The 27,648-nt window shown below is 47.4% G+C and overlaps 1 protein-coding gene across 2 annotated transcripts in view; it reads right to left on the minus strand.

The window, feature by feature from the left end:
* LOC129711769 (multiple epidermal growth factor-like domains protein 6) overlaps nt 1-27,648 on the minus strand; it is a 552,574-nt gene that overhangs the window by 164,397 nt on the left and 360,529 nt on the right. For both annotated transcript variants that reach the window (XM_055659700.1, XM_055659701.1), the window contains one exon: nt 23,172-23,294. In XM_055659700.1, coding sequence (XP_055515675.1) covers nt 23,172-23,294 — 123 coding nt within the window. The remainder of the gene's footprint in view (nt 1-23,171; nt 23,295-27,648) is intronic.

The following is a 27,648-nucleotide window of genomic DNA, read 5'->3' on the forward strand; positions in this document are numbered from 1 at the left end:
AGTTGAGTTACTGCAGCATTTTGTGTTACATGCAAGATTGCAGCAGTTGCATATGTCAACGTATTGTGCCAAGAATGAGAGATGTAAATTCATAAGCCTCTACCCCACTAGTCTCCCTTTTAGATGACATGCACCTCCAAGTACAACTTTAATGAAAGGATGAAACCCTAAGCTTGGTGCTTTCCAGCAGGCACACAAAACAAGCAACTAATTGTTAATAAACATTTGCTTTCCATTTTAAATACAGGGGCAAGTGTAACCACACTCCTCTCCAGGTCTGGACCATGTCTAAAGTGAGCGGCAGTGGGTGGACGCAGAGTTTCACTGACCCCGCCCGGAGTGAATGTGATGTGAGATGTCAGGCAGCCAGCACTGTGATAATCCCAGGATTTGGAGACAGAGGAGAAGAAGGATCCCAGTCCATTATAACGAGGAGGCTCGAGGTACTTAAGCAAGCCCACACTAATAGAAAGAATCATTCACAGCCTTGGTATGTGCCAAAGCACATGATATCCAATGAAATACATTTGTTGTATTGTAGTAACTGTGCAGCAAGATTTCAATACGGCTCGTGATAATGACCGCATAATGACAATGTTTGAAGGATAAATATTAGCCAGGGCACGGGACGGTTCATCTTCCAGGAATACCATAGGCACATTTCTGTCCACTTGAGCAGGTGACAATGCCTCCACAATCAACACTCCCTCAGTAACACTGTCAAACGGGATTATCTGCTCAAATCTCCAGAAGGCTAATTACCAATTTTCTTCCAATAAGAGACAAATGTTTTGTAGCTTCTGTGGTTTCACGGCTGGTCCCAGAGGATTAGGCGTGAGGGAGTGAACTATTGTCAGCTCTGGATCCAGGCATCCCCAGCATGATGGTACAACAGAGAGAAACTGCCCTGTGTGGCTGGCCCTGTCAGCTATGGGGCTCAGTTCTCCAGCAATACCCACCCCATCACCAGCATCAGCTGCCCCTCACAAAGGACAGCTGTCACTGGAAGGCACGAAGGCATGAAGGCAGGAGACTTGGGCTTAGCTGAGCGCCAATAACTGCAGGACATTCCGATCCGGTACAATTAGTGTTTGTGGAAGTCGGGCCAGAAATCACTAGTGAAATATGCAAGTCAATCACTGCAGAGTCTGGAGTGGAGAGTTTTAACACGGCTCATATTTAGTCAACGGAATCAATCAGGATATTTACTATAGAACTGAAAACTATTTTCAAAAATTGATTTTGGCAATAAAACTCAATAAATCAGGCCTAAAAAAATACAAAGTGACCTCTTAACTGCCTCAATGATTGTAACTGCAGAAGGTGGCAAAGGATGAGGTGTAGAAAGGAACTGCAGATGCTGGTTTACACCAAAGGTAGACACAAAGTGATGGAGTAAGTCAGCGGGTCAGGCAGCATCTCTGGAGAAAAGGGATGGGTAACGTTGCAGGTCGGGACCTTTCTTCAGACTGAGCGTCAGGAGAGAGGGAAACTAAAGATATGGAAGCGTAAGGTGTGAAAACGAGGGATCAAAGGGGATGAGGTTGATGGAACATGTAGATCATTGTTAGCTAGGGGAGGCTGACAACAAAGCAAAACAGAGATAAAATGTCATCGGGGACAGTCAGACTGGTCGGAGAACTAGGAAAGGGGGGGGGGGGGATGGAAAAAGAGGGGATGCAAGGGAACAAGTTAGAGAAGTCAATGTTCATACCGCTGGGGTGTAAGCTGCCCAAGCAAAATATAAAGTCCTGTTCCTCCAATTTGCGCTGGGCCTCACTCTGACAATGGAGGAGGCCCAGGACAGAAAGGTCAGTGTGGGAATGAGAGGGGGGAGTTAAAGTGTTTAGCAACCGGGGGATCAGGTAAGTTTAGGCAGACGATCGCCTAGCCGGCGCTTGGTCTCGCTGATATCCAGGAGTCCACACCTGGAACAGCGCATACAGTAGATGAGGTGAGAGGAGGTGCAGGTGAACCTCTACCTCATTTGAAAGGACTGTCAGGGTCCCTGGACGGAGTCGAGGGAGGAGGTATAGCGACATCTGTTGCATTTCCTGTGGTTGCAGGGGAAGGTACCTGGGGAGGGAGTGGTTTTGGTGGGAAGGGACGAGTTAAACAGGGAGTTGCAGAGACTCATGCACTGTCACAGTGCAGCAGCTGCATTGGATTCTTTGTTCAGCTGAGGAAGGTTAAATTCCCAGCCATCGCTGCTGCTTCTAGTATCGTGCATCATCACTCACCCTCCCAGAACTGGGAGAGAGCGCTAATGCAGAACCTTCAAATGTTCAACTCACAATGTCCTGCACACATGCAAGGAAAGAGCCAGTGCCCAAAGACATGCTAGTGACAGAGTCCTGGCTTTGTGTTTGCTCACAGCCCAGTGTGAGAATAGATCAGGAACAGCCTGTGGAGTATCAGGCATGTCCTCCGTTCCTGCCCCTCCACACCCAGACATCTGCGTGCAAACTAAATACAAACTACATTTAAAGCAACAGTTATTTAATGCATGCTTAGTATAGTTTAATTTAGTTTAGTGTACTTTAGTTTAGTGTAGTTTAGTTGAGTTTATATTAGTTTAGTTTATTGCCATGTGTACCGAGGTACAGTGAAAAGCTTTTGTGGTGAGCTAACCAGTTGACATGTTGCTCCTGGGTGCTCTAGTTTCCTCCCACACCCCTAGCATGTGCAGGATGGTCGGTTACTTGGCCACTGAAACTTACTGCTCGTTTAGCTGCGCGACATCATCAGAGATCATTTGATGGGAATGTGGGAAGATTACAATAATACCACAGGATAAGAATAAATAGGTGTTTGATGGTCGGTGTGGACTCAGTGGGCTGAACGGCCTGTTTTGTGCTGTGTTCCAATGCGTCAATAAGGGGCAGACTGGGACTGAGTTTCCTCATCATTGAAGCTTTGTAAGTCTGTGTGTGTAGCCTGCTGTGGCGGAGGTCCCAGGTCCGGTCTCTGGCCCGTTGTAACGTAGCTTATTTCATGCAGAGCACCCACGGGAATGTCACAACATGTTTAAGAAAGAACTGCAGATGCTGGAAAAACCGAAGGCAGACAAAAATGCTGGAGAAACTCAGCGGGTGAGGCAGCATCTTTGGAGCGAAGGAATAGGTGACGTTTTGGGTTGAGACCCTTCTTCAGACTGATGTGGGGGGGAATGTCACAACATTCTCACTTTTGGGAAAAGGAAAAATGAATAGATTTCCCTAAGCTGACCGGTCCACTCATGGACCTCCGATGGGGGCTACACTGACATTGGTAGCGATAGCATTTACAGACAAACATCCCGGTCAAGTCACCAGAGGGCTGGCACGTCTCAGCGACACATCACAACCACCAGAATGTCTGACTTCCCAGCGTATTGTTCGATATACATATCTATTTACAAACCTGTATAAACCACGGCTTCCACATTGTTTCTGTAAAGTTCATGGAATGCTTACAGTAAAGAAGGAGGCCATTCAACCCATCGAGTCGATGCTGGCTCTCTGTGGGATCAATCCAGCTAGTTAACACCTGGTCCCCAAACCCTCTACATTTTTCCTTTTTGGCTAATTATATTCCCCCTATGAATATCAGACTGACTGCTCTGCCTGGCTGTGCATTCTCCACATTGGCACAGCGGTAGAGTTGCTGCCTCACAGCGCTAGAGACCCGGGTTCAATCCTGACTGCAGGTGTTGTCTGTACGGAGCTTGTTCGTTCTCCCTGTGACCTGTGTGGGTTTTCTCCAGGATCTCCGGTTTCCTCCCACTCTCCAAAGACGGACAAGTTTGTAGGCTAATTGGCTTGGTAAAATAGTAAATTGTCGCCAGTGGGTGTAGGGTATTGTTAGTGTGTGGAGATGGTGGCTGCAGATTGGGTAAAGGGGGATAATTTGGCAGGATAATGATGTCAGGACCTCAGGGTATCAGAGGGTCAGGACCGTTAATGGGGGGGGGGGGGGGTAAAGATCAGGGGGCCTGTACAGATTTGAGGGTGGGCTGAGGAGTAGAAGGCAATAGCGGGACTGATGTCAGCGGGCTCCAGTGTGGCACCGTGAAGACTGAGGAAAAGTCTAACAATGGACACTCCCAGCACAACATGGACAATTTCCCCAGCAACACCCTGCCCGCGCAGTTGCCTGACAGTGCTTGGTTGATGCAAGAGGCAATAGACCCACCAACCTCATCCAGGACACAAAGCACACAGTTGCATTTCTGGAGTGATATAACCACTCCTGTTTCGCTCCATGGTGAGTTCTTTCAAATTGACATCACCCTGGAATCCACAGCTCCACACATATACTGAGCTCCCTTAATGTCCATTTAAGCCAATCTTTCTTCTACAGACCCATCCCCCTCATAAGTGACCTGTCAGCTCCAATTCAGGTCCCTGGGGGTCTGGCTCCTGTGGACTGTGAGTCTCACAGCCCTGTGGCTCTGTGTACATGGCTGGGAATGTGCAGCCACTCCTCTGCCCCCACCTCTTGCACCAAAGGCATCTTTACATCAGGTAAACATGTCAAGAATGTTTGCCACCTGAAGCGCTTCAATTAAAGGGATCAGCTAATTTCATGCGTCACCTCTTCACAGCTCAAACATTCATGGAGACCAGAAGCTGAGAGGGGAAGTGGCTTCCAGGTACTTTTGTCCAACAATTAGTGATAGAGTTATACAGCTGACCAAGATGTTAACCTCAACTTGTCCTATTTTCCTGTGTAGGAAGGAACTGCAGATACTGGTTTTAACCAAAGTTGGATGGATAAAGCTGGAGTAACTCAGCGGGTCAGACAGCATCTCTGGAGAAAAGGAATAGGTGATGTTTCGGGTCGAGACCCTTCTTCTTTGAGTCTGAAGAATGGTCTCAACTTGAAATGTCACCTATTCCTTTTCTCCAGAGATGCTGTCTGACCCGCTGAGTTACTCCAGCTTTATCCATCTATCTTCAATTAAACAAATTCTAAACAATTTCTAGTCATGTACTTGTCCAAATGTCTTTTAAACATTGTTATTGTACCCACTTCCAAATCTTCCTCTGGCAGCTCCATCCACATACACACCACCCTCTGTGTGAAAACATTGCCCACAACTTCCCCTTTAAATCTTTCCCCCCCTCACCGTATACCTGTGCTTCTAGTTTTAGATGCCTCGATCCTAGGAAAAAGACTGTGGCCATTCACCTGCAAGATCACCCCTCACCTTGCTGGGCTCCCGTGCAACGGTGCAAATGTTGCGCCGCAGCAGGGCCGCGTGCAACCATGCATGCAAATCGCATTTACAGCATCCACCAAAGCAATCCACAATGGCACCATCAAAACAATTCGACAGAAGTAACATGAAGAGAAATTAAAACAATAACAAAGTCTCGGCGACCGGGAGATTTAAAAGCAGCATCTAAAAGTAGAGAGAATTCCGGATAATTGCATGAACACATGCTAAAGGATGGAGTGCCAAACATTGTGGATGTGCAACAGGCCAGAAATGGAGGTTTGCTCGTACACTGGTTCAGCATGTGCATAGGACTGGAGTCATAGCCATAGAGTCATACAGCGTGGAAACAGGCCCTTCAGCCCAATTTCCCCACACTGACCAACATGCCCCATCTACACTAGTCCCACTTGCCGGTGTTTGCTCCATGTCCCTCTAAACCTGTTTTATCCATGTACCTGTCCAAATGTTTCTTAAATGTGCCTGTCTCAACAACCACCCCTGGCAGCTCGTTCCACACACCCACCACCCTTTGTGTGTATAAGTTACCCCTCAGATACCTATTAAATCTCCCCCCCCCTCGCCTTAAACCTATGTCATCTGGTTCTCAATTCCCCTACTCTGGGAGAGAGACTCTGGGCATCTACCCAATCTTTTCCTCTCATAATTTTATACACCTTAATAAGATCACCCCTCATCCTCCTACAATGCAAGGAATAGATTCCTAGCCTGCTCAACCTCTCTCTGTAGCTCAGACCCTCGAGACCTGGCAACATCCTGGTAAATCTTCTCTGAACCCTTTCCAGCTTGACAACATCTTTCCTATGACATGATGCCCAGATCTGAACACAATAGTCTAAATACGGCCTCACCAATGTCGTGTACAATATGACCTCCCAACGTCTATACTCAAGGTGAGGAGGAGGTGACAGAGTTGTTACTGTTTTGGGAGGTGGAGGACTGGAGGAGAACCCACACCTTTTACCCCGACGTGGGCCATGTTGGGTGGTGTGGGTAAGTTGGGCCGAAGGGCCTGTTTGCATGTTGTTTCACTCCATAACTCTAAGCACAGAGAAGAGCTCTGAAACTGCAGGGCTGACACGAATCACCTCACAAAGGCACTGTTTGCCAACACTGAATTTCAATGCATCTGTTCTCTGTTTAAACAACTGTTGTAAGTAAACATTGGCTTCATTATGCTGTGATTATTTTCCTTTCCAGTAAACCACCTCAGGTGTAATCAGACATGCGGGGTGGGGGAGGGGGGCAGGGTGGTGGTAGCGAGAGTGGCCACAGATGCAGCCTGCAGCCAACAGCAACTACTTGCCTGCTTCCACTTCAACATCCCATGTCCATTACAACTGGACGGGCCAGATAACGGGCTGAACATCAATAACTAAAGCCCCATTCACACCGGCATTGGCGCACATTGATGCAGTTTTACCTTGCGATCAATGCACGGACCCATATTACACTGGGATTGCCACACAAACCAGCTACACAGTGGCTGCACAAACCACAGGCATCAGTACACACACCACTGTCTAACTGGAGTAGTGTGTATATCAGCCACACACAAAAACACAGTCGCTTCACATTGTAGAGAGTCATAGAGTGATACAGTGTGGAAACAGGCTCTTCTGGCTAACTTGCCCACACAGCCCAACAATGTCCCATCTGCACAAGTCCCATCTGCCTGCATCCAGCCCATATCCCTCCAAACCTGTCCTATCCATGTGCCTGTCTAACTGTTTCATAAGCATTGCCATAGTCCCTACCTCAACTACCTCCACTGGCAGCTTGTTCCATACACCCACCACAATTTGTGTGAAAATTACCCTTCAGGTTCCAAGTAGATCTTTCCTCTTCACCTTTAACCTAAGTCTTCTTGTCTTCGATTCCCCGACTCTGGGCAGCGGAGATTAAATACACACAACCACTTCACACCTGGATTGTTACACTGTATCTGTACAGGACTGATAAACACTCCATCCAAAATGATTTAGAGCTGGTGGAGCTGCTGCTTCACAGCACCAGAGGCCCAGAATCAATCCTGACCTTGGGCACTGTCTGTGTGGAGCTTGCACGTTCTCCCTGTGACTGCGTGGCCTTTGTCTGGGTGCTCGGGGTTGTAATTGTAATTGTAATTGTAAATCTTTATTGTCATTTCCTGAGTATTCGCATACTCAGAGGAAACAAAAAAACGTTTCTCAACCAGTGTCCATTCAGTTTTCGTTACAAAATAAATAGCAATTAAAGTTAAAATACATGTCATGAACAATTTAACCCTCTAATAACATTCAATAACATTCAACAGCCGTTCCCACCGGCAGCGGGGTGTTTGTGCGCGATACTTGGCAGGGGGGAAAGTTCATTTAACAGTCTTATAGCCTGTGGGAAGAAGCTGAGGAGCATCCTGCTGGTTTTGCAGCTGATGCTCCTGTACCTCTTCCCAGATGGGAGGATGGTGAAAAAGTCATGCGATGGGTGGTAAGGGTCTTTGATGATGGAGATGGCTCTGTTGATGCATCAGCTTCTTGTATATGTCCAGCAGGAAGGGGAGTGGAGCACCAATAATCCTGCTTGCGCCTCTTCACTATCCTGTCCAGTTGGTGCCGTTCGTACGCCTTGCAGCTCCCGAACCAGGAAGTGATGCCGTATGTCAGTGTGCTCTCAACAGTCCCCCTGTAAAAAGTCCGTAGGTGTGTGGTGGGGAGGCCTGCTTTCCGTAGTCTTCGGAGGGGGTGAAGTCGCTGCTGGGCTCTCTTGACCAGAGCTGTGGTGTTGGCCGTGGACGTCAGGTCATCAGACAGGTGTAGTCCTAAGAACTTCATGCTGCTGACCCTTTCCACATCAGCTCCGTCGATGTGCAGAGGTGTATGGTGTTGTTTCCCCGCCCTCCTGAAGTCAACCACCATCTCCTTAGTTTTTCCCATGTTAAGAATGAGGTTGTGGGATTTGCACCAACCTGTGAGCAGCTCCACCTCCATCCTGTACGCCGATTCATCGTTGTCACTGATGAGACCCACTACTGTTGTGTCATCAGCGATCTTGCTGATGAAGTTGTTATTGAGTCTGGCAGTACAGTCATGTGTCAGCAGACTAAACAGAAGGGGGCTTAGGACACAGCCTTGGGGTGAGCCAGTGCTCACGGCTATGGTTTTTGATGTCCTACTGCCCACCCTGACTGTCTGCTGCCGTTGCGACAGGAAGTTCAGGACCCAGCTACATGTGCCAGCATCAACCCCCAACAGCTCCAACTTCTCCACCAGCTGCTGCGGGATGATTGTGTTGAAAGCGGAGCTGAAGTCTATGAAGAGGATCCTGGCATAGGTGTTTTTCCGATCGAGATGTGACAACACGAGGTTCAGTGTTGTTGAGACTGCGTCCTCTGTGGATCGGTTGGCTCTGTAGGCGAACTGCAGTGGGTCTAGGTCGGCAGGTAGACTGTTTTTGATGTGCTGCATAACTAGTCGCTCAAAACACTTCATTACAATGGGTGTTAGGGCCACTGGTCGAAAGTCGTTATGGCAGGCTGGGTTTGGTTTCTTCGGTACAGGGACGATGGTGGCACTCTTAAGACAATTCGGCACTACTGCCTGGCCAAGTGAGATGTTAAAAATGTCTGTGAAGACATCCTTCAGTTGCTCGGCACAGGTTGTAGAGCGTTTTGTAGATTAATTGGTTTCTGTAAATTGTTCCTCGTGTGTCAGAACGGGATGAAAAAGTAAGATAACTTGGAACTAGTGTAAAAGGGTGATCGATGGTCAACATAGGGCTGTATCTTTCAATCAATCCATCAATCAATACACACACTAGCTCCACAGCTTGATCAATAAACACCAATGTCACACCTCCATTGATTTACACGCTGGCGTGACCCTGGGAATTATATGCATACTGACTCAACACTGGAGCGAGGGTTTCACTCTAACCCTAATTTCATGGACACAAATACTAGCCACATACTGGTATCATTATATACATACTGTAGGCTTCACACCAGATCTGATGCACACACCTTCACACTGGGATTGATATACACTCCAATTCTGTACACTCTCTGTCTTCACACAGTGCTGTTCACTCACTCACACAAGGATCGATACACACACCAGACTCACAATAAGATTCACGACGTACGGAAACTTAGCAACTTGCTTCACAGCAGGGAAGTTACTGAAACCAGCTCAGTCTAGGCGCAGAGATTCATTCACACACTGGCTTCACAGCAGGAACTATATACGTGTCGCAGGGGAAAGGATAGTGATGGCTAATAATCAGTAAATAAGGATGTGGATTGTGCTGATGCAGTGAAAGGGAACCACAGACTAAGCCTAAATGTAGAGTCACGGAATACAGCCATGACCACATCCAAGTTTCAGGAACTTTATTGATTATGTTAGAGTTGCGCACCCATCCTTGTAACAGAAAATTGGACCAACTGTCAACTGTTAGACGTGGATAATCATTTTATTCTGTAATCAAGATCTAGTTTGTTATCTAATTGTTATCTCTTTCCGTAACCTCCATTCTGTGATCAAAACCTTGTTTTACTGTTAGTCAAGTTTCTGTGTACTCTTGTCAGCTGAGAATGCCAAAGCTGTACCAAAGTTGTGCTCAGGAGATCAGCTTTGTCAGGTCTCCTGGTGTGCACCTGTTTTATTAAATCACCCGTTACTTCGAGCACCAACTCCGCATGGCCTCCTGGTCGTGCTCCTACGATGTACAATTCCAGTTTCACACCAGGGTTAGAAACATAGAAACATAGAAAATAGGTGCAGGAATAGGCCATTCGGCCCTTCGAGCCAGCACCGCCATTCAATATGATCATGGCTGATCATCCAACTCAGTATCCTGTACCTGCCTTCTCTCCATACCCCCTGATCCCTTTAGCCACAAGGGCCACATCTAACTCCCTCTTAAATGTAGCCAATGAACTGGCCTCAACTACATTCTGTGGCAGAGAATTCCACCGATTCACCACTCTCTGTGTAAAAAATGTTTTTCTCATCTCAGTCCTAAAAGATTTCCCCTTTATCCCTAAACTGTGACCCCTTGTTCTGGACTTCCCCAACATCGGGAACCCCTTAAGAATTTTGTATGTTTCATAAGTTTCTTGATGAACATAATTACTTAGATATTTAAGGTGTTTTCACCATGGATTGATATGTACCCTGGTTTCATGCTGAGATGGTTTAGTTTAGTTTAGAGCTACAGCGCAGAAGCAGGCCCTTCGGCCTATTGAGTCCGCACCGCAAACTCCATTCAGACATGAATCGTGGTCAGGATCGAACCCGGGTCTTTGGCGCTGTAAGGCAGCAACTCTACCGCTGCACCACTGCACTGGCCACTGGAATCAATGCAAACTCCTGTCTCACAATGGGATTGATGCAGACTGCAATTTCACACCAGGACAGATACACACACTGATACGGTCCACACCACCAATTGGATTTAGTTTAGAGCAGTGCTGGGCCCCTCAACCTCACAAACAAGAGCAGCACCCACTGTGTGATTCTTTGTTGAAGATATTTCGTTTAGAGATACAGCGTGAAAATAGGCCCTATTTTCAGTCCACGCCGATCAGCGATCCCTGCACATTAATACTATCCTACACACACTAGGGACAATTTATACTTATACCAAGCCAATTAAACTACAAACCTGTACAACTTTGGAGTGTGGGTGGAAACTGAAGATATCGGAGAAAAGCCACACGGTCACTGGGAGAATGTACAAACTCTGTACAGACAGCACCTGTAGTCGGGATTGAACCCAGGTCTCTGTTGCTGCAACGTCATCAGTAGACACAAGGAATTGCAGATGCTGGTTTACCAGAAAAATAACTAAAGTTCTGGAGTAACTCAGCGGGTAAGGCAGCTTCTCTGGAGAACATGGATACGTTTTCAGTCTGGACTCTCCTTCTGACTTTGGTTGCTCTCTGACTATTCAGTTGCAAAGCTCCAAACAACTTTGTGACTGGTACTTGGTCCTGTTGTGTTTGTGCTGGAGGGGACACAGGCTGTACCTGCCTCGTCTCTAGTTTACCCGAGATCTTCTCCTGCATATTGGTTCTTGGAGTGCAGGAGGATGACGGGTGATCTCATAGAAAATTATGTGGGAAATAACTGCACAAAGTATTTTACCCAGCGTAGGGGAACCAAGAAGCTGAGGACATGGGCTTAAGGTGATTAAGAAAGAACTGCAGATGCTGGAAAATCGAAGGTACACAAAAATGCTGGAGAAACACAGCGGGTGCAGCAGCATCTCTGGAGCAAAGGAAATAGGCAATGTTTCGGGCTGAAACGTTGCCTATTTCCTTCGCTCCATAGATGCTGCTGCACCCGCTGAGTTTCTCCAGCATTTTTGTGTACCTTGGGTATAAGGTGAGAAGGGAAAGGTTAATAGCATGAGGGGGGCAACTTTTTCACGTTGGGATACTGGATCAAACTTTGAGCGTATTGAATGAGCTGCCAGAGGAGGTAGTTGTGGCACGTCCCTAACAACATTTAAAAGACATTTGGAAAGGAACATGGATAAGAAAGATTTAGAGGGATATCGGGCAAAGGCAGTGACTATCTAAGATAGTCAGCATGGGTGAGTTGGGCTGAATGGCCCATTACTGTGCTGTATAATAGTAAGATTAAACGAGAACTTACCAGTTTGAAGTTTGATCTTGATTTTATGAGGAGTTACGATGAGCGATTACGGGAAGAAGGGCCGACCGTCTGCGTGCGCGTCAATCTTCAAAGCAGCGGTGTTAAATCACAGATAAAAAGACCTGAGAATAGTAAGATTGTAAAGAAACTAGAACTTCCATATGACCTTGATAGTATGAGGGTGGGCACGTAATCGCTCATCGTAACTCCTCATAAAATCAAGATCAAATTTCAAACTGGTAAGTTTTCGTTTAATCTTACTATTTTACTTCGGAGTCACATGAGTGACTACATGAAGATTTCAAAGCTCTGTGATTTTACGCCGGTTACGAATCCAGGCGTCACACACTGAATGGATTGACCATGGATGCGTGTAATCATTAAAGCATTCAGACATTACATAGTTAAGTAAAGACACTGATGCTTGAAATGAAAGAAAAGTTTTTTTTAAATAGTTACCCCTCCCAACTTTGGGGGGAAACTAAGGGACAGAACTTAAAATGGTACCTGCAAACACCCCCAGTCCGGTTTAGGTTTGTTATAAAACCGGTGGACCGTTATTTCATTCATCCATCCTGCAGCCACTAGGATGTTGTCAAGGGGCACGTCCATAGCACTTGCTGCCGACGTAGATGCAGCCCTGGTGGAGTGAGATTTAACCATATAAATGTTCACTCCTGCTACCGCCATTACCTCCTTTGACCATCTGGAGATGGTTTGAGTTGACATCTTCTGGTGTGATTTTATATGGCTGATGTGGACCGATTGTTCTGAACCTCTGAGGTTCTCCGTAACTCTCAGATAATAATAATAATAATAATAATAATAATAATAATAATAATAATAATAATAATAATAAAAACAATAATAACAATAATAATAATATCTTTTATTGTCATTGCACGTCAGTGCAACGAGATTTAGTATGCAGCTCCAACCGATGAAAAACAAAAGTAAAATAAATAAATAAGCTGTGTGTCGTGACCATCCGAGGGAGACAGTCCAGGGAGGGTGGGGGACACTCAGCAGGGCCGGTTCAGAGTCACTATAGCTCTTGGAATAAAGCTGTTTCTGAGTCTGGAGGTTCGGGCGTAGAAGGCCTAGTAGCGTCTGCCGGAGGGAAGTAGTTCGAACAGACCGTTACAGGGGTGTGATGAGTCTTTATGGATGCTGACGGCCTTCCTGAGGCACCGTGTGTGGTAGATGCCCTCCAAGGCTGGTAGCTCTGTCCCAATGATCCTCTGCGCTCTGTGGACGACGCGCTGAAGAGCTCTCCTCTCCGCCTCCGTGCAGCTGAGATACCACACAGAGATGCCATACGTTAATATGCTCTCTGTGGTGCAGCGGTAAAACGTTGTCAGCAGCTGTTGGGGCAGATCAGTCTTTTTTAATGTCCTCAGGAAGAACAGTCGTTGCTGTGCCTTCTTGACCAGTGCAGCGGTGTTGGTGGACCATGTGAGGTCCTCTGAAATGTGAGTGCCCAGAAATTTAAAGCTGGACACTCTCTCCACACTTTCCCCATAAATGGAGATTGGGGCGTATTCTCCATTATGGGACCTCCTGAAGTCAATAATCAGCTCCTTGGTCTTGGAGGTGTTTAGTGACAAGTTGTTACGTGTGCACCAGTCCGCCAGGTTCTGCACCTCCGCCCTGTATTTTGTTTCATCACCGTTGGTGATCAGCCCAATCACTGTTGTGTCGTCTGCAAACTTCACGTGGTGTTGGTGTCGAATGCAGGAACACAGTCGTGAGTGAAGAGGGAGTAGAGCATGGGGCTTAGTACACAGCCCTGTGGTGTGCCGGTGCTCAGGGTGATAGTGGAGGACAGGTGCGGGCCCAGTCTCACTGCCTGCGGTCGCTCCGTCAGAAAGTTCAGGGTCCAATCGCATATCGGCGAGCTGAGGCCTAGCTGATGGAGTTTGGTGGTGAGCTTGGTGGGGATGACCGTATTGAATGCAGAGCTATAGTCAATGAAGAGCATCCTCACGTACGTGCCCTGTCTGACCAGGTGAGTCAGGACAGTGTGAAGAGCCAGAGAGATGGCATCCTCTGTTGATCTATTTGCCCTGTATGCAAATTGATGAGAGTCCAGTGAGGCAGAGATGCTGGATTTGATATGGGAGAGGACCAGCCTTTCGAAGCACTTCATTGGGATTGGAGTTAGGGCAACCGGGCGGCAGTCGTTCAGGTTGGTGACTTTGGACTTTTTCGGCACCGGCACTATCTTCCACCCTTTGCCTGTGGATGTCTTTGGCCTTTTTTATGCCTTTGTTCAGGTTCGACCTGGCCGCACTGTAGGCAGAAGTGTCGCTGGATTTAAAAGCATTGTTGCGTGCCCTTAGCAGATCCTGAACCTCCTTGTTCATCCAGGGTTTCCGGTTTGGGAACATCTTTATTTGCTTGTCCACCGTGACAGTCTCCACACAGCAGTTGATGTAGGAGAGCACAGTGGATGTTTACTCCTCCAAGTCTACCTCTGTACCACTGGTAGCCTGTTGTGCAAACAGGTCCCAGTCGGTGCGATCAAAGCAGTCCTGGAGTTGTAGAGTGGCATCCTCGGGCCATATTTTGACCGTCCTTATTGCAGATTTGGTCTTGCGGATGAGGGGTTTTGTATGCAGGCAGCAGAAACAGTGAGAGGTGATCAGATTGTCCCAGGGATGGGCAAGGGAGAGCTCTGTAAGCGTCCTTGATGTTGGTGTACACTTTATCCAGTGTGTTTGAGCCCCTGGTAGGGCACTGCACATGCTTGTGGAATTTGCGGTGTGTGGCTCGTAGGTCGACCTGGTTAAAGTCCCCTGCAACAATGAAGGCACCGTCGGGGTGAGCATCCTGCTGCTTACTGATGGCCGAGGGCAGCTATGCTAGCGCTAGGTTAGCATTAGACTGTGGTGGCATGTATATGGCCATGATGATAACCACAGTAAACTCCCGAGGCAGGTAAAACGGCCTACATTTAATCACTAGGTATTCCAGGTCTGGGGAACAGTAGCTCTCTACTGCAGTGTGGTTGGTGCACCAGTCATTGTTGATGTAGATGCAGAGCCCGGCGCCCTTGCTCTTACCAGAGTCCTTTATTCTATCAGCATGACCTGCAGTTGGTTAGGTCCACAGCCCCATCGGGAACCAGCGCGCTGAGCCAGGTCTCTGTGAAGATCAGCACACAGCAGTCTTTCAGGGATCTCTGGGTGTTGATCTAGAGCCTTACCTCATCCAGCTTGTTGGTGAGTGACCGGACATTCGCGAGAAAGACACTTGGGAGCGATGGTCTTTGTGGAGCCCTCCGTAGCCTGTCCTGCATCCCCGCTCGCCTTCCACGTTTCTGCTTTTGCTCCCGGCGTTTGCTCCGTCTCCTACCCTCCGGAGTGGTGATCCAGGGGGCTGTTCTGCCCAGCTCCATCGGGATTTTGGTGAGGGTGCTGTAGTACTCACACGCCAGTTTCTCGCAGCCACGTCCGATGTTGAGCAGTTCCGTGCGGCTCCATGTGCGGCCCGTCGGGATTGCGATGTGGGTCCTGGATTTCCTGGTCCTGGAGGTGAGTTTCTTCCTATGGTTTCTGGGGTTACTGGGGTTTCTAAGGGTTCTAAGGGTTCTAGGGGTTCTGAGGTCTTTAATTACCTTACTTTCACAGCCACGTTTGGTGCCGGGCTGCTCCGAGTTAACTCGGACTTGGGAGCGCAAAGCCGCTGCGTCTGAACGCGCCGCCATATTTTGTGGTGTTAGCATGTTACCACACACACAACCGTTGGTCCTCTGGATACGCCAAGAACTGGATCTTCATCCCTCGCATTCCTGGCCTGCTCTGTTTACCAGGTTCCTGATTAGGAATGTTATGTTGTTCATATTGGTGGTCCTGTAGTCCAATCGTAGCTTTTGCAGTGTCTGGACTCTTTGTCAGCATACCACCTTCAGGGTTAGTTATAGGCGGTCCCCACTGTTAAAGTAGGGTTAGTACCATGCTCACATCCCATGTGTCCATGTACCTTGGCCTTGGAGGTATTAAATTGTAAATTCCCTTCATGAATTTTGTTGTAATGGGGTGTGTTCCGATCGACCCGTGCCTTGCTTCCAGCATCAGATAGGAGGAGAGTGCGCCTCTGGCACTATAGATTTCACAATAACTTTGTTTATAGTTATAGTACAGAGTTGATAGGAACTCCAAGAGATCCGTTATCCAAACTGTGTTGTATTTGTTCGGACAGTCCTATGCCTTGAAATGGCCTCCTCAGAATCTGCAGACCAACAAGTTAATACGTTCATGTAGTGGATGATTGCTCCCTGTAACTGGGTTCACTAGGAGGTCCCTGCTCTTGGGTACAGCCATAACTGGCTGGACTATAATTCCCAAAATATTTGGGAACCAGGCTTGAGTAGGCCAATCTGGCACTACCAATATGCCTGTGGCTTAGTCTTGCTTGATTTTGGTCAAGCATCGGTTTGTGAGACAAATTGGCGGAAAGCATACATAAACATTCCTCCCCAATTGAGGGAGAAAGCATCCACTGCCTTTGCTCCTGGATCCAGCTCGCAGGACACGTATCTGGGTAACTGATGGTTTAGTCTAGATGCAAACAGATCAATATCTGGTATGCCAAATCGTGTAGTTATTTTGTTAAATACTGTCTGATTCAACATCCATTCTGTGTTGTTATTAAACGTTCGTGATCCAGCATCTGTCACTGTGTTATATCTACCTTGTAGATAGACCGCTGTTACCCAAATATTCCTCTCGATACACCAGTGCCAAGTGAGGTTCGACAATCTGTCACAAGATACAGATTTTACACCACCCTTGTGATTGATATATGCCACCGCTGTGGTGTTATCAATCTGAATTTGAACAAGCACAGGTTGCATGTTGCTACAGAAAACCTTGAGTCCATATTGTGCCCCCAACAATTCTGGGTAATTGATTCCATGTGTTGGGGAATTACAGACTCCTGCTCATTCCATCTGCCCCCACAGCTCTAGACTGTGTTTGTGGCTCCCCATCCTTAGCCGCTTGCATAGGTCTGAAGAACCCCCGATGGCTTTTGAGCAAGATTTCCCTTGAGCCGTCTCACGTTCGTTATCCACCATAGTTATTCAACAATGGCCTCTGCTGGCAATCCATAGTTTTGCCAATTTGGCCTGCATGGAATCTGAGTGTTCGTTCCTTTGCTCGCTGTAAATTCTGGTAATGCAAAGGCCCGTGACGTACTGCTGGAAATGCAGCTACTATTTGCCAATTACACTCGCTGTTTGCCTGATAGATGGCTAGTATTTGACTATCAGGTCATAGCAGGCGTAATTAAATATTGTTGTTTGCCCCAGGCAAAGTCACCAACATATTTACTGTTTTTGATTTTAGGTAATAAATTACCCTTGTAGGTGTCAATTTTGATTTAACTGGATGGATGAGGTAACCATTTCTTTCAAACAGGGTTTTGGTTTGCTTTGACTGATGCTTCTGCCAATTCTTGGTGACTCCAAAATGAGAATATCCTCCAAATATGCCATTACTATGTGGTTCTGAGACCTTTGTAGACCCAGAATTGGTTTCCGTAGTTTAGTCAATAGTCTAGGAGCTGATGTCAACCCATTTGGCAGAGCCATGCCATCCAGTTAAACTTCAAATATCTCCTGTTCTTAGTGAATAGACACCGAATAGTATGCATCTTTGAGGTCGATGCATGCCATGTGACCATTTTATAGGAAGCTCCTATAAAACAGTTGTTAGACCATAACAAAAAATTGCTGTTTTGAAAGTCTGTACTGCACATATGAGTTAAACCTGGATGAAGTGACATCCTCCATCTGTCACCTGTCCTGCAAGGCAATCCTGCCCATAATACTGGGCCTGCCTTGAAGACAACTCCGTTCCGAATTCCAAGTCGGCTTGGAACTTATGTATGTTGTGCAGTAAAAAATAATCACATGTTGTTATCTGTTTTTTAAAACAAGATCTGAAATTCATGTTATTGTCATTTTGAACAAAAACACAGGAGTAAAATTACCAACATGTAACTGGTCCACAATCCCTTGTTTCGGTAAACCCAGACCCACCTACCTCCATGGCTACTGGTGGTCTAGGTGGTAAGCCCAAAGGCCCCTGATGCGGGTTCCTTTTCTCTCCTTGATTGGGAGTAGGACTGGTAGGGAGTGTGGTTTCTCCAGTCACCCTGATAGCGCTGTTCCCTTGCCGGCACTTGTAGTGTGCGAATATTCATGCTTTAAATTCGAGATCAGTTACCTACTGATCACTCACACTCCCCTCCACTGAGAGTGAGATTTGTAGGCAGCCATGAAAACAGTAGGTATGTTACAAAACCTACCTGAATCGTCATTAAGAATCTGTCCCAGCCCCATGTGTGTGATTTTGGCGCTGTTTAGAGGGGGCGGGTTTAAAACGCGATTTTTACTAGGCTGTTGCAATCGAAAATGTTCAGCCTAGTAAATCATTAACGGAAAATCGCTGAAAGACCCCGTCGCAAAAGGTATTATTAGTTTTTTTTATGGCCTTGTATAATAGTTATAGTAGTTTAAAAATCACTCTCTCAACCCGCGACCTCTCGCAGCCCCAGGGTTTTATAAAGCAAACAATTAAAGGTATGTACCTTATTTTTACATTAAAAGGGGCTTCTTAAGAACCCTGTATATAAAGTTTTAGCGAATAGTTCATTTTGGGCTCTTTATATCCCGCAGTATTTTTCTGGGCATTTGAGGGCACAAATCCAGTGCAATGTGAACGTTCTAAACCAGCGCGTTCACAGGAACCCACTAGAAAGTCGATTTAAATTGACTTTAATTTACAGCAATTGAACACTAAATTCCTTCCATTTGGCCTATAAATTGATGTTGAGATTTAAAAATCCTTTTTATTGTGAATTATTTGTGAATATTATTTGGACACTTAGGCTATTTAAAAATGTTAATCATTTATTAAGAAATGGATAGATGGATCTAGTAATTGAAGTTTTGAAATTAGCTACAATTGGGTAACTAACTAATTATATGCTTTAATTTCAGGTCCTCCAAGTAAGATTATTTTATATTTGTTTCAGAATGGTTCAATCTATGATAACTGAAAATTTCATTCAGTTCTCTTAATTTTTAAGAAGGTTATGGGCATTGTCCATGATCACAGCTTTTTTGTTATGTCCATAGAAAATCAATAGGGAACAAGATGCTAATTTCCGGGTGTGAAAATGGCCATAACTTTTTTATTACTTGAGATATGAAAGTGAATTAGGTGTCAAATTAAATTTATTGTTATGCTTTATCTGATGGGATAAATTGCAGACTTGATTTTTTAAATCTCAAAATTTTGTAACATTGCTAAAAACAGGTGCTGCTGCAGGCCCCTGAGGATGCCTGCGCTGACATGGCCCCTCCAGCGGACCTAAATGAGGTTCTTGCTTTGGGTCAGACTGAAGCTGACCGTGAATGCTCCTCTCCTCAGAGCAGCAGACATTTGTTCAGCCCTAAAACAGGTGCCGCTGCCTGCGGGTTCTCCATAATACCCGGGCTGTCAATTAGCTAGATCTCCATCCAGGGAAGCACCCAGTGGAACCTGGATGATTGCAGAAGTACTTCTTTTCTTTTGTTTGTATGGAAGCTTATTATTCATTTTATGTAAAGCACTTTGGTGTCAATGTGAGTTGACTTAAACAATGCTATATAAGTAAACTTAAACTTACTTACTTACTTACTTACTTACTTACTTCTGCTTATCCCTGGGAAGGTTCCCCCCCCCTGTGCTTTTGTACTCTGATTCAGAGTGGTTTCTTCCATATGTACTTCCCCCTCCAATGGGGAAGACATTGGGCTGCCCCATATGCGAGCTGCTGGCACGGCCTGCTGTAGAGGCCCGTGCTGATACTGCTCCCTCCTTCGGAGCAGATCATTGTTGGAGCAACTGCTCCATAAGTTGCTCCATGTGGGAGAGTCGTCCTCAGACGCTCTCAGTTGAGGGAGGGTATCCCTCTTCCCCGGACTCATCTGAGTCAACGGGTTTGTCAGACTTGCGGGTGGTTTTTACGTCCCGCAGGACCACCACGGAGCTCCTCCTCCTGCACCAAGTCTCTCCTGCCGGTTCTGCTGCCGGCGCTAATGTCGGGAACAAGACCGTCGCCCGCTACTGGGAATGCTGCGGTCTTCGGCAGCCGACTTCCCCGCGGACCGTCTCCTCGACATCTGGGCTCTGAAACTACAAAAAGCTTCAAGCCCGAAAGAACGCAGATAAGTAATTCAACTTTCCTTACCTGCCCATCCCGAACAGCTGGGAGGACACAGTGCCTCTGCCAGTCCGTCGTGCGTGTTGCATTCAGACGTAATGACGCGCACGCAGACGGACGGCCCTTCTTCACGTAGTCACTCACGTGACTCCGAAGTAAAACCATGACTATTTCAGAACAGCATTCTGGAAAGAAAACAAGTGTTATAAATTGCTGCGCTGCATAATTCAGTTCTCTAGGATGACACAGGTTAGTTGGGCCGAAGGGCCTGTTTCAGTACTGTGTGACTTCATGACTAACTCAAGATCAAACGCTAACAGCTGGAGGAACTCCAGGTCAAACAGCATCTGTGGAGGCAAAGCTGGATGTCTGGGGTCAAGTCCCTGCATCTGTAAGTCTTAACCTGAAACATCCACAGATGTCTCTACAGATGCAGCTTGACATGATTAGTTCTCCTCGCAATTTGTTTTATGCTCCATATTCTAGTTTCTCAAAAGAGGCACAGTGGTGCAGTGGTAGAGTTGCTGCCTTACAGCACCAGAGACCCGGGTTCGATCCTGACTAGGGGTGCTGTCTGCACGGAGTTTGTACGTTCTCCCCGTGACCTGTGTGGAGTTTCTCCGGGATCTCCGGTTTTCTCCCACACTCCAAAGGCGTACGGGTTTGTAGGTTAACTGGCTTGGTGTGATTGTGAATTGTCCCTAGTGTGTGTAGATAGCATTAGTGTGCGGGGATCGCTGGTTGGCACGGAATCGGTGGGCCGAAGAGCCTGTTTCTGTGCGGTATCTCTATACTAAACTAAGCTAACATAAACTAAACTAATAACAGGATTGGCTGAAACAGTGCTGAAGCATGATTAGGATTCAAAGTTATCTTTGGCCCACATTCAGATCTCACTCGGCTTATTCCAGTGCATTGTTAGAATATTAAAACCTTGTGCTTTTATTCATTGTCGGTTGTATCTTCCAGGCATTTTCTCTTCAGTCACAGCCATTTCCACTTACACAATTGAACTCAATACCAGAGGCAGGAGGGCAGCACTGTTTGCCAGTTCTGCCCCACTTGCCCTCAATGTGACAGGCGAGAGTGATTAGAGTTAGGAAAATCCTTTCTCTGAGTGACTACATTGTATTCAGCACAGCTTCTCTCAGAGTTAGCAGTGATAAATGAGGGAACCTTAACAACCTTCTCAGCCACCCCTGGCAAGAGAACGTGAGGATTGTGTTTATGCTGCAATAATTCAAAGTACACATTCAGAATTAATGTCGCTATTTAGCTACTGAACTACAATAACAGAATAATTTAAACAATCTCAGGAGTTTCAAATGTTTTCAAATGGAGCACGCAGAAAGAGATACACAGACTGATTGAACACAGGGCCAACCCTTTCATGCTAAATGATCCATGTTGGTGGTTACACTTCATCAAACCGCTCCCACCTCACCACGTTACAACTCCCCGTACACAGAGACAGCACAGTGGCGCAGTGGTAGAGTTGCTGCCTCACAGTGCCAGAGACCAGGAGACCAGAGCCATCATGATATGGCTGCTGTCTGTGCAGAGTTTGTACATTCTTCCCGTGACCACGTGGGTTTTCTCCGGGTGCTCCGGTTTCCTCACGCACAGGTTTGTAGGTTAATTGTCTTGGTATAATTGTAAATCATCCCTCATGTGTGGGATAGCGTACGTGTGCAGGGATCGCTGGCTGTCATGGACTCGGTGGGCCGAAGGGCCTGTTTCCGTGCTGTATCTCTAAACTAAACCCTTCCTTCATGAGGTAGCACCAGGCTCCCATGTTCTGGAGGAGGATGGCTTACTGGGATTATGGTCAGACCGGTTGGGCTATACAAGGAAATCCTTCCTCTCACCCAAACTGAGGGAGGCCTTCCTCCAGCACATCTAAAGGTGGCCAACAGGGGGGACTTTAGATCAATGGGAACCAGGGGCATCAGGGAAAGCCCCATGAAGGCCTGGTGGTGCAGCAACAAGCAGCAGCTCTAGCGGGAGAACGCAGGAACATCACAGTTAACAAACAGCCAGACTTTATTCGGTGTAGGGAGGAACTGCAGATGCTGGTTTACACCGGCGATCAACACAAAATGCTGGAGTAACTCAGCGGGTCACTCAGCCCCTCTGGAGAAAAGGAATAGGTCATGTTTTGGGTCGAGACGCCAGTCTGAAGAAGGGTCTTGACTTGAAAAGTCACCCATTCCTTTTCTCCAGAGATGCTGAGTGACCCGCTGAGTTACTCCAGCATTTTGTGTCGATCAGAGTTTATTAAGGTTTGTTATGAGAAGCAGAGGAAATGGACACTGAGGAACGGTGGGGTGAAGAGGTGGTCCCCTCTCGGCAGCATAGAATGCCAGGAAACTGTTCTGAAAGGAGGAGCAGACATGGATGGTCGAACACTGGGATCAGAGAATAACACACCAGACCACATCAGCACGAGGGGAGATCAGACTGGATACAGGGATCTGGTAGATGCCTGAAAGTAAGGACTGTGATTCGGAGATTGGGAAGAGGGAGTGTCAGTCAGCCTGCAAGTGATGGTGTGTCTGATGGATGGTCCAAGCATGGCAATCATTCATAAGGATAAAAGCAGGGAACACACACCTCCAGATTCAGGGACAGTTTCTTCCCAGCTGCCACCAGGCAACTGAACCATCCCACCAACAACTAGACAGTGGTTGACTGAGCTATTTTAGCTTCCACTGTGGATGGCTCTATTGTAATCATGTATTGTCTTTCCGCTGACAATAAACAAAACTAACGGAAATCCATTCCGAGGGTAGTGTCCCTTCACGGCTCTGGTGGTGGGAAGGCGGGTGGGAGTAGTCAGGAAGGTGCTGGGAATACTGGTGGGCAGAGGAGCTGGCAGAGGCACTGGCTCTCCAGGACAGGGCTGCACTGCCACCCCAGAACCACACAGACGCACCAGTGTCGACGGGCAATGTGCAGGAAAGAACCGCAGATGCTGGTTTAAACCGAAGATGCTGGAGTAACTCAGGGGGGTAGGCAGCATCTCTGGAGAGAAGGAATATGTGACCACTCCAGCATCCATGCAGTGTCGGTGATGGGTTGGCAATACTCACCGATACAGGTGCGGCCATCAGTGTGCAGGCGGAATCCTGGTTTACACTCGCAGTAATGTGATTCCAGAGTATTTATGCACTTGTGTTGACAGCCTCCATTATGCACTTGGCACTCGTCCACATCTGCAGAGATCAGAGGGAGGAAAACATTTACTGTGGGCTAGGAGAGCGAGAACTGGTCATTGTGTATAGGAAAGAATGCCTCGAATGTTGGACAGGGCACGGTAGACACAATCTTGTAGCTGTGCCAAATCCAGTCGAGCGCGAATGAGAGTGTTTGCACCAGTCAGAAATATAAGATGTGTGCCGAGCCCATGGCAGGCTCATACTTGGTGAACATCAGCATCAGTGGCACGCTGTCATCAGTGTTAGATGTACTTGTGACAGCCTGCACAATGCCAGTGGGAGACCTGGCTCAGTCACGGCACATCCCAGAGTGAAACACCACTAAAGCGCTAACTGTAATCCATTAACCTCTCTGCTCTTTCTCTCAAACTGCTCAGCACTCATTCATCTGGGAACAGAGATGGAGTTGAGTTTAGTTTAGTTTAGAGATACAGCATGTAAACAGGCACTTCGGACTACCGAGTTCGTGCCGACCAGCGACCCCTGTACACTAGCACTATCCTAAACATAGAAACAAATTTACAATTTTCTTTACCGAAGCCAATTAACCTACAACCCTCTACGTCTCTGGAGTGTGACATGAAGCTGGAGCACCTGGAGAAAACCCATGCGATCACGGCGAGAATGAACAGGTAGTCATGATCTAGCAACTCTACCACTGTGCCACACCCAAGCTGCCAGGGACTTTGGTGGCACTTGTAGCTCTTACAACTCCTGCAGGAATCCAAAGCCAATACACACGTCCCAGCTGTACCACAGGAAGAGCACAGGTCCGAGATGTCCACACACAAACATCTTGACCAAGGCCACCCTCCAACAGCTGAGTGGTGAGAAGGCAAAAAGATGGAGCAGAACAGAAGACAAGGGACTGTTCAGGGTGGAGGAGGGTTTGAATGTTGAGTTGTGCTCAGGTTTAACCAGCGGGTCACCTGCAAACCCAAAACAACTTCTACCACCCATACTTTCATAAGTTCATGTTCAAGGAGCTGTATTAGGCCATTCGGCCCATCGTGTCTACTCCACCATTCCATCATGCATGATCTATCTTTCCCATTCAACCCCATTCTCCTGTCATCTCCCCAAATTACTTAGGAGGCTTTAAATGCTGGATGGCGTATTCCGCATAGTGGAGTCCTCATATTCCAGATCAGGATACATGAGGTAATACGGAGAGAAGGGGGCTCCAGTGGGTGCAGGTAGGGATGTGGGAGGGGGCAAGGTTTGGGACGGCAGTGCATGAAGGATTGGGTTGGTGCATGGGATGTGTTACAAATAGGTGGGATGAGGGGATCAGATCGGGATGTTCAGGCCAGGAGTCAGTCACCATGGTAGTTGGAAGGGGAAGGGGGGGGGGGGGGGGGGGGGTTGTCCAGTGGCTGGGGGGCTGGGGCTGGGGCTGGGGCTGGGGCTGGGGCTGGAGATGATCAGGGTTATTTTGAGCATCGGGGTTGCTACTGGGGAGGGAGCGGAGTGCGGCTGCCACCTTAGCTCGATATTTCCTAACTGGTGAGTCCCACTGGCAGAGTCCCAGTGATGGGGAGGAATGGTGGATATCAGGGGATAGGGGGAGGAGAATGGGATTGAGAGACAGATAAATCAGCCATGATCGAACGGTGGAGTGGACGATGGGCCGAATGGCCTAATTCTGCTTCTCGAACATAAACTTATGAGCAGTGAAATGTGATGCACAGATCCAGTCAAGGAATAATCTTCCTCAAGAATTGACATTTTATGGAAGTTTACAAAAACATGATCCAATGACCTGCCTCTTCTACCTACATTAATAATAGAGCAGGAAGGAAGGTTTAACCTCCATCTAACCTGTGTAGTTCACAAGAAGCTGCACATGCTGCAACCTTGAACATTGATGGAGTAACTCTCCAGTTTTAGGTCATTAACTAAGCCCCCACCCCCCCCCCCCCCCCCCCCCCTTTTTCTCCCCTCCCTCCTCCATTCTACAGAGTGTCCCACCTGGATGTGTATCTATCCCTCACACTCTCCCACCTCCCTTTTCACTTCTCCCTGCTCCCTTCCTCCTCTCTCCCCCTCCAGCATTACAAATCACTCCTCTTCTTCTCTCCATATCTCACAGTCTTTTGTCTCTTTCTCATCTCTGTCAACTTTCTGTGGCCTTTGTCCACTCATCTGCCATTTCATCTCTCTCACACGTACCCACCTATCATTTTCCAGACTCTGCCCCTGCCCACACCTCATCTAGCTTCCCCCCCCTACTCCAATCATTTGTAGAAGGGAAGACGGGGCCTGACCCGAAACGTCACCTATCCATGTTCGCCAGAGATGCTGCCTGATCCGCTGAGTTACTCCAGCACTCTGTGAAACGTCACCCATCCATGTTCGCCAGAGATGCTGCCTGACCCACTGAGTTACTCCAGCACTCTGTGAAACGTCACCTATCCATTTTCGCCAGAGATGCTGCCTGACCCGCTGAGTTATTCCAGCACTCTGTGAAACGTCACCTTTCCATGTTCGCCAGAGATGCTGCCTGACCTGCTGAGTTACTCCAGCACTCTGTGAAACGTCACCTATCCATGTTCGCCAGAGATGCTGCCTGACCCGCTGAGTTACTCCAGCACGTTGTGTCTTGTGCAATACCTGCCCCTCGATGGTGTGTTTGATGGGACATGGGGGGGGATGGGGGGGGGGGGTAGGTGGCAAACTCTCCATCTAACCTGAGCAGAAACAACATAGAAATTTGAGGTGTCAGAAGGAACTGCAGATGCTCGTTTACACTGAGGATAGACACAAAATGCTGTAGTAACTCAGCCGGTCAGACAGCATCTCTGGAGTGAAGGAATGGGTGACGTTTTGGGTCGAGGCCCAGGAATTTAAGAGCTGCATTGAAGGGACCATTTTGAGCCCTGACACTGGCTTTGCAGAACAGAAATAGTTCCGTTCCTGGAATCAACTTTACAGACTTAGAAATAGCATGAACGACATACTTAACTTAATTCCCGTGAAATATAGCAGAGCGTTAACATTCTTCAAATTCTAACAACTGGTTTTATCAATGTCATTGAAAGATGGGAGTGCAAGAATTTTATTAATTCTGAATTTAGCTCAGGCTGCACACTCTGTGCCAGATGAGGAGTTTGAGTTTAGTTTAGATTCTTGTTACATATACCGTGCACAGTGAAAAGCTTTTGTTGTGTGCTAACCAGTCAGCGGGAATACACAATTACAATCAAGCCGTCCACAGTGTACAGATACTGTAGTTAGTGCTCGTTTAGTGCAAGATAAAACCAGTAAAGTCCGATCAAAGATAGTCCAATGGTGTTCAATGAGGTAGACAGTAACACAGCACTGCTCTCTGCATGTGGGAGGATGATTCAGTTGCCTGATAAATGCTGGGCAGAAACTGTCCCTGAATCTGGAGATGTGCATTTTCACACTTCCATACCTTTTGCCCAATGGGAGAGGGGAGACGAGGGAGTGGCCGGAGTGCGGCTCGTCCTTGATTATGCTGCTGATCTTGCCATGAGGATAAATAGAGCCAATGGCAGTTCTTCAGCCCATGAGTCCAGACTGACCATCGATCACCCGTTCACTCTAGTTCTATGTTATCACACTTGCTCACCCACTCCATACACACTAGGGACAAATTACAGAGGCCCATTAAGTTACAAACCTGCACGTCTTTCAAATATGGGAGGAAACTGGGCACGCGGTCACAGGGAGGGCGTGCAAACTCCACACAGACAGCACCCGAGTTCAAGATTGAATCTGGGTCTCTGGCACTCAACCAGCTGCACCACTGTGCCACCTTGTTACAATAATTCATTACATTGGAACAGTTCTGCAGTCAGATTTGTAAGTTAATTAGAGGCTGGACCAGGTTTCCATGTCTGCTCCTGTGGTGCCTCCACTGCCAAGGGTGGTCCACACCCACATCCAGTGTTGGAAGAACAGACCCTCCTTCTAACTAAATACAGTGGACTGACAACACCACCTTCAGTTTCAACAGTTCCTGGACATTACTTGCATCACCTCTGGATGTTTACTCAGGCTGAGCCACCATTCACAATCTCAGCAACGTATTTGATCCCGGGTTGAACACGATCATTTGTCCACTCCAGCTCCGCGACGCACCAATGTCACCTCCAGCCCCAACCATCTCCCTTCACTGGCTTCCCAGTCGCCACTCTCTGTAACCTGTGCTTAACATGGCACATCCTTCCTCCCACTCGTCCCATTCATCTCCCTGACTCTGACTACGTTGCTCCCCAGACGCCTTCCTTCCCTGATCAAGAAGATTGTTTTTTTCAAAGTTAGTCGAAGTTCAGCTCTGCGTATTTCAAAATGCTGTAGCAGGCACCTCATAAGCAAGCAGAAG

The sequence above is a fragment of the Leucoraja erinacea genome, chromosome 30, assembly GCF_028641065.1.
Source record: "Leucoraja erinacea ecotype New England chromosome 30, Leri_hhj_1, whole genome shotgun sequence".
NCBI classification, from domain to species: Eukaryota; Metazoa; Chordata; class Chondrichthyes; order Rajiformes; family Rajidae; genus Leucoraja; species Leucoraja erinaceus.